The following is a 22,413-nucleotide window of genomic DNA, read 5'->3' on the forward strand; positions in this document are numbered from 1 at the left end:
GTAACAGCGCCTCGATGTCCATGGGCTGCAAGTGCGCTATACAAATGCGAATAAATAAAATAAATAAATAGACAGTGTTTTAAGCAGGGGACACACAAGGGAGTGCTTGAGGGAGGAGGGGAAATACCAGTCGCAAAGAAGTAGTTACAGAGATGAGCAAGTGCAGGGGCAAGAGAGCCAATATTGTCCTTGAAGGTTCTGGATGAGCAAGGGGAAACCTGTTTGGAAGAGACCTTCATGGAGCAGACAAGTCTGGAGCCTTCTTCGGGGGTGACAAGGGCGAAGGAGAGGAAGGAGGAGGGTGAGTGGCCGGGGGAGGCGAGGGGGTGAGGGAGGGGTTGGGAGGGTGAGTAACAATGCTGTTCAGGATGTTTTGGTGGTGAAGTGGGCGACCAGGGTGTTGCGGAGGGCCTGATAAGGGAGGTTCCATATGTTAAAATCGCGGCAAAAATGTCAGTGGACACAAAATATTGTGGCAAAAAAGCAGTGGTTTTGCCACTGCAATCCATGTAAAGGATGCAGGGACGCACCCGCAGACCCATTATACCATTCAAGATGAGCAGGGGACACCCCTGCAGCCCCTGCCCCCCTTAAATGGTAATGGGGTACACCTTTAATGGTTCAAACCACAGCATTTTTGCCGCAATATTTTGTACAGTCGACATTTGTGCCGCGATTTTATCACTGCATACCAGAAGGAATAGGGCAGGAGGACACTGCGGAAGGGTTGGCTAGTTGCCTGCAGAATCTGAAAAGTTCAGCCGTGTTGTTGGATGTGCCAGATACCCATGCCTGAATGTGGACCATTTTTTGGCACAGATAGTGAGTCTGTATTGCCCTTGGAGCAGGCGGCAGGCCAGTTTGTCAGAGGGTGAGCCTGAAGTTTGCCACTTCCGTTCCGCCGCTCTGCACTTTCATTTCAGGGCTGCAATTTCGGAGTCGTATCGGGTGTTGTGCTTAGAGGCGGGTTTCGTGACTGGGGCAAGAATGTCAAGGGTGATGGTGATGGACAGGTGGCAGTAGCTGAGAGCAATGTTGGTGGTACAGTCTGAGTTGGAGGGGCAAGAGGGGATAAAGGTGGAAGTGAAGGCAGCAGCTGACACTCGTTTAATCGGGTGGATGTTCGTGAACACGGTTGCCAGGGCTTTTGGACATTGGCCAACCCCTTTTGGTTCACCTGTCATATGATAGCAAACGTCCCCTTGCGTGACATTGTAAGTTACTATCGGAGTAAGGTTTCTCCAATTTTTGGTTTGTTTCCTGGCAGAACCTGCAGTACTCGTAGACGGAGAATGACTGCCATAACTAACGTAAGCAATGAATAATGTGGAAAACATGTTTACCAGTGGAATAGTGCCAGCAATTGTCTGACGTAAATAAAGCTTTCGCTGCAAAGTGGGGTGGCAATACGTTTTATACCTCTTATTCCTCACAAGCACACAGGGTACATAATCACTGGTTCCTCACATTTCAATTAAATCATTCCATTGCAGACCCTTTAGGTAGGTTTATACTGATCTTGGGTAAGGTCCCCTGCTTGGATATGCTCCTTTTGAATACGTACGGGCCTAACATAGATGACCCTGTATTCTACATACAGTTAGCCTCACTGTTAGATATGTGGGAAGGCGTCCCAGGCATTTGGGGAATCGATCTGAACACAATCCTGAGTGTAGAACGAGATCGCTCTAATAGCTCTGATGCACCCCTTACTGCTGCAGCGAAAACGATCCTTCAGCTCATGGAGCAGTTTCAATTGCCGGACGCTTGGAGGGACCTGCACCCCGAGGGCAGCGAATACTCTTTTTACTCTACAGTCCACAACACGATGTCCCGTATTGATTACTGGTTGATTTACCTATCTTTACTAAACTGTGTTGTGGAATGTAATATATTGCCACTCACATACTCAGACCACTCACCAATCATACTGACTCTCAAACTAGTTATGTCCCACCGCCCTGGCCCTTATGGAGGTTAAACCCCTTAGTTTTACAGGACACTGCATTTTACTAGATACTGACGCATAATACATCTGTGTTCCTGGAATGGAATGTAGATTCGGTATCCTCACATTCCACTTAGTGGGAGGCAAGTATTATTCAGAGGCATAGCACTATCCTCGCCAGTGGGCATAATTAAAACAATAAGGGTAGAACTAAACACGGCAGGAACAAGGATACTTACACTGGAAAACCAATATGGTATTAGCCCCACACCTGCCAGGCTAGCAGGAATTAAAATCGAACTCCTAGAGTTTAGCGAGCTGACACAGCAGGAAATGTGATATATTAACTAACCAGTGATGGCTCATAGATACAGTGAATCTAATAGGCTGGGCAGGGCATTGTCCAGAGCAGTGAGATCAGAATCGCACGAGGGATGATGACAGGGATAAAAAATCCAGATGGAATAGTACACAATGGCAACACTTTCATATGCAATGCCTTCGCAAGCTTTTATGAAGCCCTTACTCGAACCGGGACAAAAAATGAACACCAGACATGAGGGGATATCTGTCTTATGTAGACCCGCCGACACTGTCGGTGGACGCGGCGGCACCACTGAATGCACCACTTGAACTGGAGGAAATCGCATTAGCAATTTCAGACCACACATCAGGTAAAGCTCCTGGATCCAACGGCCTAGGGGTGGAATTTTATAAGAACACAAACACACTCTAGCACCACTTCTCCTACAGGTCTGGAATGAATCCATGAAACATGGCACACTCCCTCCCACTATGTGGGAAGCGATTATCACGGTTCTATTGAATCCGAACATAATGTTGGAATGCATGGCATCTTATCGCCCTCTCTTCTTAATTAACACTAATGCAAAAATATTTGCCAGACTATTGGCGAGCAGATTGTTGCCAGTAATGACGCAACTGATACATGCAGACCAAGCGGGGTGCATAACGTCTAGGTCTACCGCTTTAAACCTATGGCGCCTATTCAGCATTTTGATCATAAATCAATCCTTGACTGAATACGATTGCTGCTACACTTGGCGCTGAAAAGGCATTTGGCTCAGTATCATGGATCTTTCTGTTCTGTAATCATTTCAACTGGAGGCAATCTGCATAAACTGTGTTCGACCGCTGTTCTCTGCCTCACGAGCTAGGATATGAACGAATGGGGTTATATCAGAGCCTATATGGTCGGGAAGAGGCATGAGGCAGGAATATACCCTGTCCCCGCTCCTGTTTGCACTATGCATTGAACCATTAGCAGAAATAATCCAGTCAATGCATGGGTGTGGTTGTCTGTGCTTTGCCGGCCCCCTTGATATAGTATTCCTATATGCGTATGGTGCTCTGCTTTACATTCGCAATCCAGAGCAGAATAATCGCCCGATCCTCAATGAAATTCAGTACTTTTCTAGTTATTCGGGATATCGCAGTATTTGGTCCAAGTCAGAACTGTTTCCACTGACGAACTGCACCCAGCTGCCTGGAGACCTGATGGGATTTATATGGGCTCCTGACACTATTACATACCTGGGAGTACGAGTTTTGAAATCCTCTAGATCCTTGCTCGTGGATAATCTATAGCTGCTTATCTCCCAATGCTCACTGGCAAACTGGATTTCTAGTCTGGACTACTGATCTCATTGGACGCCCGGCTATCATTGTTGAAAATTAGTGTTGCCCAAACTACTTTATTATTTTGCAAACATACTGATCTGGCCTGGGAGGGCATTCTTTGATGCCTCAAAGCTCCTGTGGGAGTCTGGTGTTGCCAGAATGCTTTGGACTTGAATAGACCTTACTTACAGAGAGGACTGGCAGTCCTAGACTTTGAATTATATTTCCAAACCACTCAAGCCCAATTGGCGGCTCACTGGTACCCCTCTCCCCCCCCACCATCATGTAGATATAAAGAAATTCAGTATGAGACCGCTGAATTAGTTCCGTGATTTTTGGTGATCGATATGGTGACAACTGTACGCTCCACCCAGTTAGGACAACAGTGTGTGGCTGGTGTAGACTGTTTAAGCGTTTATTCCTCGTGAATACCGACTCGTACTTGATGGCTTCCTCACCCGAACCGATGACACCACGGTCTGGCTTCAAAAAATGTCGAGACTGTGGAAAGAAAATGTCATTGATGGATCCTCACAGGATCTGTTTGTGGTGCCTGGGAATCGAGCACCATTGTTCGGAGTGCGAGGACTGCATGTCCATGACGGCGAAAGCCTTGAAGGAGCGGAAGGGGAAGCTCGAGAGAGGTAAGGCAGTTAAAACTTCTTCTAAAGTTTCCTCGGCGGAGTCGAGACATTCGTCTCCTCGCCATCACAAAAGACATTCTCGTTCTAGGTCTCGCAGCAGTCCCATCACTCTTTGAGATCTAAGCATTCAAAAAAGAGACATCGAAGATCCCCTTCCTCGCCTTCTTCTTCCGTTTCCCCAAAAAGGGTCTCCTGCCCCACAAAACATAGCTCTCAGACTGAGTGGGAGGAATTCAGGAAAAAGATGCTTAGCGTCTTCGAGAAAGCGGCCTCGACCCCCCTCGAAGACTGCTGAGGGTGATACCCTGGGTGAAAGACCCGAAAAATCAAAACGCAGCGAGTCGCAGCGACCGGCGAAAGAAGCCACTCGAGAGCGTCACAAACCCTCGAGTAAAGGCAAAGTCGCGTCTTCGACGCCGTCATCGAAGATCCCTTCGACGCATAGATCGGTATCATCGACGCCGTTATCGAAGGGTTCTTCGACGCACAGGTCATTCGAGTCGATGCTGTCTTCAACGTCGGCGCCGAGAAAGGACAAACCCACGGCCACCTCACAGCCAGTGGCCATACCCAGAGCCTTGATCACGAGAATGTCGACAACCTAGAGTAGAATTCCGATTCTCTCGAGTTCATCGAGGCCTCTACCACCTTTCTCAATGCCTTTTTCGATGGCTTAGAAGCCTTTAACATCCGCCTCGACGACGTCGATGTTTTCTCAGCCAAGCATGACGAATTTGGCCCCTTCTGCTCTGGAAATGCGATTTATACCATTTTCAAGACCTGATCACTCCAGAGTCTTATCTCTTTATGAAGAAGGGGAGGATTTGGATCAGGAAAGACCTTTTGAGTTGCAGGGATAATTTACCTCTGAGGAAGGTAGGTTGAAAGACCTCCAAGAATCCTTACAGGAAGCAAGTGGGTTGGACACTTCCCCAGAAGAGGAATTTGCCAGACCAGACCCAGGGGAACATGCTGAAACCCCTTATAGAACCTTGATGGCAAGGATAATAGAGTTTATGGTGGTCCACACACTCACCTGCTTTTCAGCAAGACGACCTCGCAGACATCTTGGTCAAAGGTCCACACGACGATCCTGTGGTGCCATTTCATGCGGCATTACAAAGGAGAATATTGGCAAACTGGGAAACACCTGAGGTAATCCCGGCGGTTAACAAAAAATTATCAGCTAAATATAGGATGTCTTCTGCTGACCCTGAATCTTTATCCAAACACCCAACTCCGGAGAGTCTGGTTGTTCAGGCAGCTACTTCATCAGGTAGTAAATCAGCTTACCCTACTGTTCCACAGGACAGGGATGATAAGAGATATGACTCTATGGCCAAAAAAGTCTTTTCTGCATGTAGCATGGTGTTGAAATCCATCAATGCTACTTGTACGCTTGCAAGGTTCAGCCACACACTTTGGGAGTGTGCTTCATCAGCGGCTGACTGCCTCCCAGAGGGAGAAGAAAGGGAAGCGTTTCTAAACATCATCAAGGATGGTAAAGACGCTATGTGCGAATCCCTTCAAACTGGCATCGATTCTGCTGACCGCATCAGCAGGGCCATGGTGCCAAGTACAACAACCCAGAGATTTGCTTTGTTGCAAAAGTCTGGTTTTGCTCCAGATGTGCAAAGCAGACTCTTGAATATGCCCTTTGACGGCTCTTCTTTGTTTGGTAAGAAGGTGGATGACAGTTTAGAAAAGCTTCAAACATCAAAGGCAGCAGCAAAATCCCTGGGAGCTGCAATCCGTCAGACACCATATCGCCCCCCAGGAACCTCTTGGAGAGGTAAGTCCTTTCGCTTCTATTCCGCATTCGGAAGAGGCAGAGGACAGCCGGTTCAAAGGGGTCAGAAAAAATTCACCCGAGGTGGACGGGGTAAAAATACAAAAACCGCAGCAGCAGCAGGTGCCTCTTTACCCTCGGCATCAGCCGTCTCCAAACCACTCTGAGGACTCTCCTCACAAAACACCAGTAGGGGGCAGGTTTACTCAACATCTGACGGAATGGCAGGCTATTACGTCAGATGCTTGGGCATTGGAGACAGTTGCCCAAGGTTACTGCCTGCCTTTTCTACGCATCCCTCAGAGTCATCCACCGGGGAACAGCTCTCTGAAAGTTCCAGATCCGCTCCTCTTGCAGGAAATTGTAGACCTGCTAGAGAAAGGTGCCATAGAAACGGTACCTGTAGCGGAGAGGAACAAGGGCTGGTACTCCCCCCCCCCCCCCCCCCCTACTTTCTCATACCGAAGAAAGACTGAGGACTGAGACCTATCTTGGATTTACGAGAATTGAACAAGTTCCTCAGGAAGGACAAGTTCAAGATGGTAACTCTCTCTCGGATCCTTCAAGCCCTCCAGCTCCAGGACTGGCTGGTATCTCTGGACCTCCAGGATGCTTATTTCCATGTGCCAATCCATCTCAAACACAGGAAATACCTGAGGTTCGCAATTGGCGGCTCTCATTATCAATTTCGAGTTCTGCCATTTGGGCTGACCTCTGCCCCGAGGGTCTTCACCAAGCTAATGTCGGTAGTGGCTGCATGTCTAAGGAGGGAAGGGATTCACGTCTACCCCTATCTGGACGATTGGCTGATCAGAGCTGGGTCTCCGAAACAAGCTCAGATTCAGCTGGATTATGTCTGCCACTTCCTTCACAAACTGGGCTTCTCCCTCAATTTAAAGAAGTCACAGATGATACCATCACAGAGACTCCAGTTCATTGGAGCAGTCCTGGACACTTCCCAGAGGTGAGGGCTCAAGATATTCTGCAGATGGTCACCAAGTTTCAAAATGCCCAACGTCTCCCAGCCTTCGACTTTGAGGTTGCTAGGCCTCATGGCATCCTGCATCTTCCTTGTGTCAGAGGCTCGCCCGAGAATGAGATATTTTCAGTGGGCACTGAGAACTCAGTGGTTGCAATTCTCAGGGAGAATGACAGACCTCCTTCAGGTTCCGGACAAGGTGGCTTGAGACCTTCAGTGGTGGGCCTGCCAGGAGAACATCTTGAAGGGAGAACTGTTTTGGTAACCATGGCCAGAGATAACAGTAGTCACAGATGCCTCACTCATGGGGTGGGGAGCCCATACCAACGACTTGACCATCAGCGGTCGTTTGTCTCCATCGGAGTCCAGACTACATATCAACCTGTTAGAGCTGAGAGCAATCAGACTAGCGCTGAAGGCTTTTCTGCCATCTGTACAGGGGAAAAATGTCCTAATGACGGACAACACAGTGGCGATGCACTGCCTCAACAAAAGAGGATGCGTAGGATCACTGCCCCTGTGCAGAGAGGCGATGCAGCTCTGGTTTTGGACAATCCAAGAAGGAATCTCTCTATCGGCAGTTCACCTAGCCGGAGAGAAGAACTTGACGGCGGGCGCTCTGAGCAGGTAGGGCACAGTCTCCCACGAGTGGGAACTAGCTCAGGAAGTCCTTCAGGAGATCTTCGCCCTTTGGGGAACCCCTCAAGTGGATCTGTTCGCCACCAGTACCAACAGGAAGTGCGATCTGTTTTGTTCAAGGGAATTTCCCCTGAGAGGAGCTCTAGGGGACACGTTCGTAGTGGACTGGGAGTTTCCACTCCTGTACACGTCTCCACCAGTCCCTTTCATTCCTCAAATGATCAGGAGGTTGAGAAGATTTCAGAGGACCATGATCCTAATTGCCCCAGACTGGGCAAGGAGAACGTGGTACCCGGACCTTCTGAACATGTCCATCTGCCCTCCAATTCACCTTCCACTAAAGGAGAATCTTCTCTCACAGAAGGGAGGTCAGGTTCGCCATCCAGACATCAGAACCCTCAACCTTCATGCTTGGCTTCTGAAAGGTTGAGATACAAGGATTGGGACCTCCCTGATGACGTTATGGAGGTGTTGCTTTTGGCCAGAAGGCCAGCAACAAAGTCTTTATACGGCTGCCGTTGGAACAAATTTTGCAGCTGGTGTAGGGAAGAGAATATCGACCCCTTTTCATGTGGTACACCAACGGTGTTATCCTTTCTACTCTATTTAGCTAATTCAGGCCTTCAAGTTGGCACAATCGAGGGCTATCTCGCAGCTCTATCGATCTTCAAGCGCACGGCAGAGGAGCCATTGTATTTCTTATTACCCTTAGTAATTCAACTTCTAAAGGGATTAGCTAATCTCTATCCTCCAAGACCATTCCAAGTTCCCTTATGGGACTTAAATTTAGTCTTAAATTTCCTGATGGGTACTCCTTTCGAACCACTCCACTCTTGTTCGCTAAGATTTCTCACCCTTAAAACTGTCTTATTAGTGGCTTTAACATCTGCTAGAAAGGTGAGCAAATTACAAGCTCTATCTTGTAAAACCCCTCATACAATTTTTCATAAAGACAAAGTTGTCCTACAGGTGAAGCCTAATTTCCTCCCAAAGGTGGTTTCTGAATTCCACATCACTCAGAAAATTACCTTACCTTCATTCTATCCACCTCCCCATCCGAGGAAAGAGGAAGAAAGGCTACACAGGCTGGACCCAAGGCGGGCTTTAATCTTTTACATCAGCAGACTTGCTAGGATTAGGCAAGCAGACCAACTGTTCGGAGGTTACTCAGGGCACAAATTGGGACTACCGATAACAAAACAAACCATTTCCAGATGGATTATTTTGGCCATTCTGGAAAGTTACAAACTAGCAGGGAAAGAGCCTCCTCAAAATCTTAGGGCTCATTCAACCAGGGGTATCGCAGCCTCCTCGGCCCTCCAAAGAGGGGTTCCGGTTCGAGACATATGTGCGGCTGCCACATGGTCGTCCGCACATACATTCACAAGATTTTACAACCTGGATTCCTCTTCTAGTCAAGAGACTAGGTTTGGCTAAGCCGTATTACATTCTGTTCGTTCCTAAAAGGAAACATGGCATTTTACTCCCACCTCCAATTACACACCACTGCTATGGGAGTCTATCAAAGATAAGGAATACGTCGGAGGACACAATCCCTTCAAAGAACAAGTTACTTCTTACCTGGTAACGTTCTTTCGATGGGATGTTCCTCTGACGTATTCCTTATCGCCCCTCCCATCCATCCCTGCAGTAATACTTCCCTTGTGGTTGCAGCTTACGCTCCTTCAAGGTCAATAACCAATTCATGGAAAACAACTGTTAACGTCAAAACGGAACTGAGCAACGGACGCTGCGCGAGTCTATTTATACGCGCGATGACGTCGGCGCCGATATGGAGGCTGTCGAGGGACGTTGACGCGCAGCGCCCTCTACTGACAATTTTGTCCGAGGCCAGCAAGCTGGGAGATGATCTATTAAAGATAAGGAATACGTCGGAGGAACATCCCATCGAAAGAACATTACCAGGTAAGAAGTAACTTGTTCTTCTTTATTTTGTATGTGCTAGTGATTGGGTCAGATCAGTAGTTTTGGACAGAGGGCAGGCTTATTAGTTATATAGACATTCTGAAGATGGTGATTGTTTCTTAAGTAGGGGAATCCCGAAAGTTTAGGTGAGAGTAAGGCCTTGATATTGTGTTAATAAATCACTTTTCCTGAACCATGCCAACCTGGTGTCTGAATCCTGCTTCTGACAACCTCTCATAGTACACTATAACTATGTTAGCATCTTGCCCGCTTAGGTTACAATAATGATAGACATTGTAATACAAAATACAAGTAAAAAACACTGCCACTTCCATCACAATTTACCTGTATCCATTGTAAAGAAATCTCTTGGCTCTATGGTGGCATGCGGCTTTCAATATCCATGCAATACTTTGGTCTGTTTTACCTTTTTCAACACAAGTCAACTGCTCAAGATAACATGTGCATCTGCTACCATTCCAAGATGGCGCTCAGGAAAAGTACTGCTTTAATTAGCTTTTCTGGATTGGGAGCCTATCTATTTTATTATTAAACCACATTATAATGTCACAAAAAAGTGAAAAGAAATATCAATATACAAGCAGCATGGAACCAACACATGCTGTTAAAAACATTATTCAAAAATATCTCCCCAATGTAGAGAGGCTCACTCACTACTACAAAATGGCTGCTTCAGTAACAGATTTCTACAGGATGCATTTGTTCAGCATCACAGAGAAGCTAAATGACACCAGGGACCTTCTGTAAAGCTTCTGCTACCCATACCTAAAAAGAGAACTACTACCAGAGAGTTAATACTCTATGATAAGGGAACTCGCTGTGAATTCAAGCAATAGAGTCTATTTGATAAGAGCTCACAAATTATCAAGGCTGACTGAGGAGGACCACATCTAAATGTACCCAATGATTGTGACATACCAGAGGAAGTGACTCTATAATTAGAACTCACACAATAGAAGCAGCATGGATGCCTATAGTGGGGGCAAAATGCGATGACAATAGGCTCCGTTTAGTACAAATGAGGGGGCTCAGCGACTACCGACACTTCATATGTAAAGTGAACCATCAGAGGGATCTAATATATATAGATCAGGTGTAATTTACCTCGCATAATAAAGACCATAATTCCAATTCAGCCGAGGCCTCAATAAGAGATGTCTATTCATTCTATAACATCAGAATAATGCCCACTCCTAATTTGAAGAAGTAATATGACTGCTAACTAACAAGGTAATTTGCACTAACCACTCCATGACACACAATTATATTACTTTTGAGCTTCAACCCACAAATATGGATGGTCAACCAATTGAATGACTCCAAATAAAGACAAAAGGGGAAGTAATTTGAACGGATTAGCAGTTTAGGTGAAGACAGAGCTGAACTGTAAAATAAAGGAAGTAGAAACAAATTTGATATCCAAATTCAGTAATGAATTGTTCATTAAACATCTGTACAAGGCAGGTGTCAATCCACACGAGTGGGAGTACAAAGAGGCTGACATGAGGATAAGGTTCTTAAAGTAGTTATTTATGCAAAACAAAAGAATGTATAACTCTCCTCAAAGCTAATCAGGATCAAAATAGTTTCTTACACAGTTCATTTGGGCTAGTCCTTACCCCAGTTTCAAAGTCCAGAATATTACTCTTGTAGTCATCTTCAGTTTACAAGTTGTTGGGGTTCCCAAATCCTTTTCTAGTGAATCGGGGGGGGGGGTATAGGCCGTCTGTACCCACAGTTCTTAGGCAGGAAGCAGTCTGCTCATCTCCTCCAAAAGACTGAGGTATTGGTGTACTCCCCACCCCCCCAAAGGTCTGCCTCTACAGTGTCTAGAGGCTGGGCTCTGGGTTTCTGTTGTCTTCTGGTGACCTCCCACTTCAGGGCGCCTAGTCCAGGGACACTTCCACCATGTCCCTGCAGTAAGTTCCCTGACCCCTGGGGAGGTTTCCCCATCTCGTCCCTCCTCCTGCCTCTGGAACCTCCCTGCTCATTTTTCTAGTAGGGCTGCCTGTTTTTCGCCCACCTCCTTAGGTGTTGTCCATTTACTGCCCCATCCAGCTTACCTCCATCCTCCTCCCCAGATGATATCTCCTCTCCTTACTCCTCCTAAGTACTCTTTCCCTTGAAGTGATGTTGCGCCTTCTCCAACCTCCTTGCAACTTTCCCCCTCCAGCCTCCTCAATATTCTTCCCCTCCAGAAGGTGTCACTCTTCCTCCAACCTCCTTAGCACTCATTCTTTGACTCCAGATGTCATCACCTCCTCATCTAACCTGTTTAATACTCTCTCATGCCAATTCTCTCCTTCAGATGTTACCAACACCTCATCCAACTTCCTCAATCTCTTTCTCCTTCCAGATGGTACCATATCCTCCTCCATCTTTTGCATTCCTCTCTCTCTTCAACCCCCAAGTCTCTCCTTTGGCTCATCTCTGGTCACCAATTTCCTCCAAACACCTTCCTCCAGCTTTTTCTCCAACACCCTGCACTGCCAGACTGAACTGGCTGCTTTTTATAGGTGGTGTCGCCTCACGTTGGGTGGTGTCAAGGGTTAGTGGTTGCACCTGATCTTTGTTGGCTGTGCTGTTTTTGGATTGGGTAATGTGCTTACAGACATGTGAGCTAAAGGGGGGTGGGTCAAAGCTTATTACAAGCCCTGATGCCATTTTGTATATTAGAATTGGCCCGAGTATGTGTCAAGTGAGAAACCTGATGGGGTCTCCCTAGCTAGTCCCTGGGGATCTGTCATCCCGGTGGCAAGGACACGTCCATCGCTATTGGATCCAATTCCTGGGGGTGGACTAGTGAGGGAGGATCACCAATCTGGGAGTGGGACACTGATGGGTGAGACGGGGTATCCCCCTTCCTTTAATAGCTTTTCCCCATCCTATCACGTAGGACATTCCAAACCACTGCCCCCTGGCTTTTCCAACACAAACACTTTCACACAGTGCAATGGACAATGGACTTGCACTAGAGCCGTTTACCTGACATGTCCCAATACCAGGGTCAAGAAAAGTCAGGCAATTGATCAGAAACACACAAACACCTGACGACCCTTTCCCTTTCCCACAGGGATAAAAGGTGGAGCCAGAGAGCACAGTACGAGAAAGGCGAGCACGGCAGACAGCACAAGGAAATGCGGCATTGCAAAAGAAGGAGAAAGGCTGCGAGAGCGTGGCGAGGAGAGAAGTGACCATGCCCTTTTCATCCCAGACCTGCAAAAGCTTAGTTGAGGGGAATCTAAGACTGCGGACAATAGCTCCAGTGTCGTGCTACAGATGTCAATGGTACGCAGGACCAGCCTGTGTTGATAAGGCAGAGCAGGGGAGGCTCCCTCATCCCGTGGTACCGGACTTGACTCCAAAGAAACAGAAAGCCAGGTGGTTAATCATAGCCGGTGAGTTGAAGGGAGAATCGATAAAAGGCAGGATGTGTTGAATTAGAATCGCAAAGTGGCAAGTTTGAACTTAAACATTGAACTGTGAATGAACTGTAAAAAGTGTTAAGGGGAGACCAGCTTTAGAGGGAAACCGGCACCATGTGGGTGCTCACTCAAGAAGTCCTGGTTACTCACCGCTAGAAAATAACTACAGATACCAGAAGGCCATAGGAAGGCCGCCAAAAGTAATTCAATGTGGTCATACATGAGGGTCGAGGAAAAGCCCCGTACAATCGAAAGACTTTGATCCGTAAATTGGCTTGAAGTGGGGAAAGTGAATCCTGTTTTTTGAATAAAGGAAAGGGAATGAATCCCGCAAACATTTGAAACCAGTAGAAAGCATTGAGATGGACAACAATGAACCCAGCAAGTGAAACCAATCCCAGGAGGGGCTGAGTTTAAAGTCCCAAGAAACAGTGCGTGTTGAACAGTTTAAAAAGACATTACGATTTGTGGAATACAAGACTTGAAGGATCAGCCCATAAGAGGGGGGACCCAAGCGATGAATCGTTATCATCCTAAGGAACTATCATTTGTTAAAGGAACTTTTGTTTTGCTGTTTTGGAACACCTCAGGCCCGAAGGCACAAGACTTTCAGAGGAAACTAAACTTGGCCATCAGCGGTCCTGAGAACTACCAGTGGAACTGTCGTCTCGTGCTGGAGAAGCCCGGGACAGTACTGTGCTCCAAGCTCCCATCCTACCCTGTGCTAAAACATAGGGACGGGAGACCCAAGCCACCGCATCCTGACTTATTTTCTTTTGAGAACACGTTTTTCTTTTCTTGAGAACTATCCCACCTATACTCTTCCCTCCCCTCTCCCCCCTCCTCCCACTTTTTGTAGTAGTTCTAAGGTTTGTCAATAGGTTTCTTAGTATAGGCACTTTTATTTTGACGCAAGGCTATTAGGACTGCCTTGTTCATTTGATGGTCCCCATCTTAGATTTAGGTTTAGATTAGGCGTTTTTCCAACCTGCACACCATTTTCATTGTTTAATAAACACCCTTGATCACTTGTGTCTGTCTTACTTGTTGTCACCATGAGTTCTTCACAGTCAGGACTTGTTCCCTCTTCCAGAAAGCTCTGTGTCCATATCCTGACTTGCCCTGTGCCCTTCTTCTTGTGTAGCATGCAAAATACAAGTCAAAACAGCCTCTCAGTTACATTTATAACTTCGTAGCAAGGGATTTCAAACTTTTGTAATTCCCATAATGTTCTTTGTTTACTCTACTTTCCTCACGTGTGACACAAGTCACTTTCACTTTCCTTGTTTGTAATATTGTATGCATTTGGCCCGCCTGCTCTGTTTTGGAAGGATTCATAAATGTTCCCATCGATATTGATGCTAAAGAAAACTTGCAGTAATTTAAAGAGAACAGCAAGTTTGTTTCCTCAAAGGAGAAAGCACTACTTCTCCAGCTTGGTGTTTGGGTCTGGCTATGGAGCTGGAGTGGCTCCCTAAGGAGGCTCATCCTAAAAGCATGGCCCGTGTTCAAGGTACTAGGTACTTGATTCCTTTTTTCACCTTGTTGGCCATAGGTGTCTGTAGGGCTGATGTGGATGTGAATGCTCCTGTGACTGCCCCATTGGTGTTCCTGGGTATCTGTGGTGTAAGTGTTTGCTCCCTTGATGGTCATGGAAGCCTGTAGTGGTGGTAGGAGTGTAAATGCCTCTGTGTCTGCCTTCTGCCTTTATGGGGTGGTTTGGGGATTCCCCTGTATACTTCCTCTGGGTCCAGTATCCACTAGCTCAGGCCGGCCCTGCCCCCTTGGACCACCCCACTGTCAGTCCCCAAGGTTAGGCAGGAGACCTCATCACTTAGGGAAAAGATGATGTTCCATGCATTAATACAAATAGTTGAGTCTACATTGTCATCTCAGTTGGGTATATTAAGGGGGAAAACACCTAATAATCTTGACAGTAGATGTGAACACCCAATGTGAACATCCTTGGGAACTGCACGGTATTCTAAAATGAACTGGATATTTTCTCTAACAGGTTAAACCTAGCATCTTTTGTATAAACATACACATTAACAGCCTTTAAGGGAAGACCTACATACCATGCAAGCGGAAGTAGCTCTTATGTAGACTATCTACCTGTTTGTGTTGAACATTGGCATAGGATGAGAGACTTTAGAATTCTGTTAGTAATTGTACGTGGCCTTGATCCACTAAGCACAACTTTGTCATTCCCAGATATCTAACCAGAGCCAAGTATCGATACAGCTACAGGTGTGTAGATATACATCTTAAATAATACAAGTTAAGCGGGCTAGTCTAGATCACAGTAGGACCCTCCAAAGTTATACATGGGGGTGCTCCTGCTCTTGGAAGAAATGAGATATTTACCAGATGACACCAAATACTAGTGTAAATGGTCTACATAATAAGGTAGTTACATATATACAGCTGTTTGTAACAAAACAGGCTAAGAAAATATCTAAACAAGCTGTGACACTTAGGGGATAGTGTGATAAGGATTGTAGATGATCGAAGGTGAGATTATTACATGCCCTAAAAAGTACAGAAGCCAATAAAAAAGTATAAACCATTAAAAGGGAAACAAAATGTGTTAATAGGGAGGCAAACTGTCAAATGCTAAGAACAGCAGCAGTCGAGCACGCAACAGGGACAACACAGAAGCCAATACCTCATCAGAGCTATATACCTGATATGTACTGATATAATCACTTTGCCATTCTGTATAGGCATTACACCAAATGAAACAAGAAATAACGGAAGAGGTAACATCTAAGAAATACTTGGCTATTCTCTTTTCCTGAGGTAGCTGTTTTACTAAAGACTTGGGCAAAAGGGAAGGCCCCAGTTCCTGGTAGGGTCGCTAGTGATTTATTTTCATCAACCACAGAGATCTTGACTGCGCATCTTTCGATCTTTGTGAATGCAGTCAGTCGAGAAGGTAAACTGCCAATTAATAGACCACAGGCAGAAATAGTGTTGTTTTTAAAAAAAAAAAATAGATTGTTTACAACCATCTCACTACCACCATTATCTTTAATTGACAACATAGGTAAAATATATGCTAAGCTGCTTTTGGGGTATCTTGAGCATTGGGCTGATGAGAATAATATTGTGTGCCCTATGCAAGCAATATTATTGACCAGGATTACCCAATCGACCCAGTTTTTCATCTCTATGTGGTTATCTCAAAGTATGTAATATTAAGGAAGGAACCTTTGCATATTTTTTAGACCTCCATACGGCTTTTGTATGTGATACAAGGAAGATTATGTGAGAATTCCAATATGATTACGAATACCATCATAACTCTGCATAAAGACCTGTAATGAAGTCACATGCCTGGTTCTGGGGACCTAACACACAACAGGGCAATGATTACTGTGTTGCCCCCACACCAAATGGGGGTTCCTCCACCCACGGGGTGTACATTTATATCACAGAAGAGGGTGGATGAGACCTATTGCTGAACTTTATCTGCCCCTCAAGAAGAACTCTCCTGTCCTTTAGCCCAGCTTCCCCATGATGTCACTGGTGGGCCGCTTATCTAATAAGGATAGCAAGGAGAGACTTCCCTATTCCTTAACTCCACTAGACACAATTTAAGTTGGTAAAAAGAATTTTGTTTTCTGTATAATAGTACAATGAGCGGTCTTGGTACTCCTTTGTGTAACTAAAAAGATGGACAACTGGTCTCCTCTTTAAAAACGAGGATACCTAGAGAAAGCTACTCTGCACATCTTTATTATGCCTCTTTCTCGGATACGTATCCCAAACTGAACTGCTAAAACTACCACCCAGGCATGTCAAAAACCCTGGTGGTCTGCCAGTTCTCAGCAATGTACCACTATATATTAAAAAGGACATCAATTGTCATGGTCGGTCGACTGGTTTCTGTGTGCCACCTTGCTTATGCCACCTTGCTTATGCCACCTTTTTCAGGACCTAGCAGTGGAGATCGACTAGCTCTCATCTCCGAATTCTCTGGAGTGTCACAGGTGTATGATTCACTGCAACTCGGTATTGAATCCTGGACATTTTCCTTCATTCAAGATGCATGCTGAGTGAGATTCCGTTCAAATGAGAGAGCGTAGAACGAGCTACTGAGCAGTGGCAACGTCCAAACCGTGTCGATCAGCAGATGAACTGATTACAGGCTGATAAATACACAAGAAACGGTGAACATATCACAGCAGGAAAGGGATAGATGCAGGATGCATCTTGAATGAAGAAGAATATGCGAAGATCAGACGTAGGCTGATTGCAAGAGGAGGTGATAAGATCAGGGGAAGTCAATGGAAGCCAACAGGAGTCGGCCAGAATCGGGGTACAGGAGGAGGTGACGAAACCCTAGGGGAAGCATAGCGTGAGAGCATGGGTGGCTGGAAGCTACACGGAAGAGATAACATCAAGGGGAAAGAGATTCACAGAGTAGGTGCAGGAAGGAATACCACTCAGTGGAGGTAATAGTGAAGGTGGTGCGTAGGAGGATGGAAGTGTAACATCAAGGAGATAAGTGGATTCCCTGGAAGAGATAACGCCCAGAAAAACAGGATGTTTGGAGTTGGTAGCCATGGGCAGAGAAACCGGAAAAGACCAATTGGGAAGAGAAAGACAGGCTAATGTTATGAGGGGATGGAGGACTGGTAAAGAAAGAGGCAAAGCATCATCTAGAAAATTAGGAACAGAGGTAAATTCAGAGAGAAGTCTTAGTTCAGAAAGGTTTCAGAAGTTCTGATCTGCTCCAGGCAAGGCCAGGCAATGGGAGGATGAATACAATTCTGAAGATGTGCAGGCAAGGTCAAACCCCAGGGACCCCACTGCAGCGCTCCCTGTTGGCTAAGTTCATTGACCTGTCTACTTGAAAAATGTCATAGTGGAATGTGCCCCAGAAGGGACATTCTACAAGTGGAGTGTATCGGACGGGATATGGACCTGTGTCCATCTATCGTGGTACAATCCTGACCATTTGCTTTCTCTGGGAAGATCCCATTTTCATTTGAGTTGTCCCAGGTAAGAAATGCAGTGATTGGGCTTGGCATACATACCTTTTGGTGCCAGGCAGAACCCTCTGTCAGTCCATATAGACCAATCCTACAGCTTCAGTGAGATAAGGGTTTGGGGAGAAATAAAATTACCTTTTGAAGTCCAGCTCTAGGTATGCCAGGGTTGTGTCCTTGCACCCCATTATAACCACATTAATGACTTTGCACCAAAAAGCTGAAAAAAGTGACGTGCTGAAAATAAGGAACACATCTTGTTTTTGCTGATGATTCAGCCCTTAATCTTTTAAACATATATGGGCCTGCCAAAACTGCTAAATAACCTTTAAGAATGTTGTACTGTGATAGGATTGATTAGTAACAGTAGTAACACCAACTATATGGCATGGCATCCTCATATTAAATGTAAGGGAAGCATACATTTAAATAACCAGATACTAGAGAAGATTCCATTTTTTAAATATTTGGGAATGGGTTACAACAATAAAGTACATGCAAATGGAAGAGCCAGCTCAATAGGGACATCTTGCTGCACAGCAATCAATTGTATGCTATTCCTCCCTTTGTAGGGAGTTACCTCAATCAAACCTGCACTCACAATGTACAAAGCTCAGGCGCAGTCAGTTGCAGCATATAGTGCTGAAATATGAGGATTCAACAAGCTTGGTCAACTGGGTGTAAGTGGTAACACATTCTTGAAAAGGCTAAATGAATTACTGAGAGGGGAAACACATTTCCCAATATGACAACTAGAAGTAATGGGATTCCAGTATGAGGTGCAGCTCAAACCACTATTGCACTGGTTTAAAACATGGATAGGCCCAAAAGGTGTTTCAGGCCTAGTTACTTGCCCACTAACTATACTGGTTATCGGTCAGAGAATTTGAAGTCCAAAAGTATACTGTTGCCCTATATTATTAAAGAGCTCTTAAAGAGAGGATTGGCAGAAGTGGATGTTGCTTGCTAATTTGACTTGGGCAACTCAAAGAGATGGTAATAATGATCAGAACATCATATATGGGAAGCCTGATTCATTTGACAAAATATATGGTGATGAAAATAAAAAAGCATACATAAGGTTGACCTAAGTGGACATTATAGACCAGGATTGGAGTAACTCATTAACTAGATCATGTACATATTACAAAATGTTTCATTAGGAATTGAAGTCTATCACAGATAGTAGTTCTTATGTAAGTCACTTTGTCGAATTCTTCCCTCCATGCCCCAACATCAAGCTGGTTTCCAAATAATGATGACAGATCTACTTATTGTGTAAAGGAGAAAGAAGTGAATACGTATTTTCTGTTCCTATGCCCCTTATATTGTTGAACAAGGAAACAGTGGTTGACACCAATCTTGAGAGCAAGGGAGAAAAGAAATACACCCATATCTCTAGAATATGCCCATAGCTCTAGAACACCCCACCAGCTGGCCACCTTAGGCCTACTGCAAGCCTGTCCTAAGCTATGTTATGAACCCTGTACATAATGTATATTTCCTCATCGCATATTTATCTGTATATTACTGTATCTATGTTTCACTGTTGTAAGCTTGTTGTATCCTAAGGAAAAGCACCCAGATACCCGTGGGTTCAGTGCGCTATATAAGCAAATAAAACAAACAAACGCAATGCATTAGGGTTCTACAGAGAGGTTCCTCCCTAATATTGTGTTTGCAGTGTGACATTTTGTATATGGGGCATGGCCAAATATAAGATACCTATTTGCTGCTAAAGGAATAAATATTGCTAGGACCTCAAAGAATTGGTTACTATATACAAAATAGGCACCATGCAGTTAACTGGAAAGACCTTTTATTATGGTTCCTTTTGTCTATCAAACACTGGTTGGAGCATTATTACGATATGTATATAGATTTGTCAAAAAAAACAATAGAATTCTTTTTATAGGAACATAGAAAATCATTTGTACTATATGGTATTTTTGCAAGTGAGGGGAATATGAAATTCATATTGTCTACCCGGGATCCTTTAGAGAGGCGACCAACTCTTTCAATTGCCTATCATCAATTGGAAGAAACCTCTCTACTCCTAGTGGGTGGAAAATTGTTTTGCTCTTGTATGATGTATTGTTTTCCTATTAATAGTACTAAGAGATTTTGTTTTAACATCTACTCCAATACCATTAAGAACACAATTTCTGACTATGCTGTGTACACCTGCTAGAAGTGCCCATCTAAATTAACAGAAAAGAGGTGGTAGATATAACTCCTATGACACAATATTACCAAAATTGTAAGCTATAAAAATGGAAACCCCAAGATAAGTTACATTTTTTTAAGGCACAGAATTGTAATCAAATTAACAAAAATCTACCAACTATGTCCATATGTGATTTTGATGATGAATGGGAGGCATCTTTGATGTTTATGTTCTATGGATTGTATTTTAGATAAAGAATGTGATGAGGAATTTGTTTACCTTGTGAATTATATAAATTCCAAAGATTCCTCCTGGTGTGCTGCTACATTTCCAGAGAAGCAGCTTCCTGCCCCTTAAGTACTTATTGAATTGTGAAGGAAATTGACACATAAATCACCTAGAATGGTATATCCTAATACTCCATATTTCTTATGGATTTCCCCAGACCTACCCTACCTGTGACATGTGCCTCATTATATTTTTCTTAAATAAACCTATTGCATCAGATTAACAAGACCGAAAGTTGGGATGCAGGTTTGTGTTAGGATCCTGTGCAGTCATTATAGCTACATTTTGTCTCTTAACTCAAAGTAGGGATTCCTTATTAGATTTGTTCCCAATCTCTCATCCACACTGCTAAGAAAGATATTGCAATACAGCACTTATATGTCACAGAAAAAGATAACTGTTAGTGGTTAGTAATATCTCTGTTTTCCCTACTTTTGCTGAGTTCTCTTGAGGAAATTTAACTTTTTGGTTACTGGAAAGTCATTTTAATCTTTACATTTTCTTTATAGAAGAGAATGAACAAAATACAGAAAATGAAGACGATGAAGAAACGGATGAAGAGAGCAGTGACAGTGGCGACTCAACAGATAGTAGTAAAAGTGAAGGGGATTCTGATGACACATCTGACACATCCAGTGAGGATGAGGATAATCTATAAATCTGGATTTCCATACAGTGTCATGCACACATTGGCACATGTTGTCAATTCTGGCAAGTTGATTGCAGAACCACTTTTTGGCAGAGGTGCTGGCAGACTTCATGAAACAAACCGAGGCAGATCTTACAGTTGAAGAATTCACAGGGACATGTTTCTGCCCTGTCTTAAATGTGTGGTAAATATTTGAAAGTCTCAAGGAAATTTTGCAATTTAGGGAGCTATTCTTTGAAAAGGACATTTGCAGAAAAATATGGTCGGACTGTTTGTATGTTGTATTTACTTTAATGGAAACTAACATTGCATGATATTATCTATCAAAAGACAAAAAAGGTTTTTATTGTCCTCGCTCTTTCTGTATGGTTTTGGCAAATATTATAAAAATATAAAGTTAGCATTGCAGTAGTAAATGTCAATACACCAAATGTACGCCGCTAGCCAAGTGTATCTTAACCTTGAGAAATATGAGTAATGATTCCTCAAAAAAAGTCCTATTAAGGTCTTGACATAATGTATTTCTTTAAGAAGGTAGAATCGCAGAGATTTATGTATATCCAAGATTCACATTATCAAAATAAAATACTTTGTGAAAGTCGCATCTAACCATGCATTTATTTCCATGCTGCTAAATAATGACTTGTGGCCATTTGCATTCTCATAAGTGATAAGTTTGCAGAAGGGTTGCCTATTATTTGCAACCGGAAGTCCTTCATATACATCAAGAACAAAATGTTGTTGCTCCTCCATCTATAGCATCATACAAAAAAAACATTTTGGAGTATGTTGCATCAGGGTTCATTCAGATTCTCAAATGGATAGCATATCCTGAAGGTGCACGAGTGATCAAAATTTGGAATAAGCTGGCCGCCTTGAACGTTTCTAGGATGCAGGGCTAGTGGGGTGGCTGCACAGCCAAATGTGCGCACCTCCTTTTCACCTGTCCTCATATAAACTCAATTTGTACTCTGCCCTCGTAAATTCTTTTCAACCCATTAACGTAGTGGATTAATTATTTACATATTTAATTTAGATATTTATTGGTAGCAAACCTAGCTTGGGGAAACACACACTGCACTGTACATCTGTAGGCCTATAGGCATTCATTAGATAGTTACTGGGAAAAACCTTAGAGCATAGCATTTATTACCGGTTTACCAATTAGGGTAGCAGTGACAAGGTAACATTTACAACTAGTGGGAGCATGTGACAGTGGTGGGTTGTTCTTGGGACTGTGCTCTAAAGGTGGGTCTTCCGTGGAGATGGTTGGATGTGAGGGTATGGGATGTGTAACTTC

General features: G+C 44.3%; 1 protein-coding gene across 2 annotated transcripts in view; it reads left to right on the top strand.

The window, feature by feature from the left end:
- The window catches only part of ERICH2 (glutamate rich 2), a 670,025-nt gene extending 648,308 nt beyond the window's left edge, over window positions 1-21,717 (top strand). For both annotated transcript variants that reach the window (XM_069616183.1, XM_069616184.1), the window contains one exon: window positions 20,974-21,717. In XM_069616183.1, the coding sequence (XP_069472284.1) occupies window positions 20,974-21,122 (149 nt within the window). In that variant the 3' untranslated portion in view covers window positions 21,123-21,717. The remainder of the gene's footprint in view (window positions 1-20,973) is intronic.
- Window positions 21,718-22,413: the final 696 nt, after the last annotated feature.

The sequence above is a fragment of the Ambystoma mexicanum genome, chromosome 9 (genome assembly GCF_040938575.1).
Source record: "Ambystoma mexicanum isolate Mex_15411 chromosome 9, UKY_AmexF1_1, whole genome shotgun sequence".
Taxonomy (NCBI): domain Eukaryota; kingdom Metazoa; phylum Chordata; class Amphibia; order Caudata; family Ambystomatidae; genus Ambystoma; species Ambystoma mexicanum.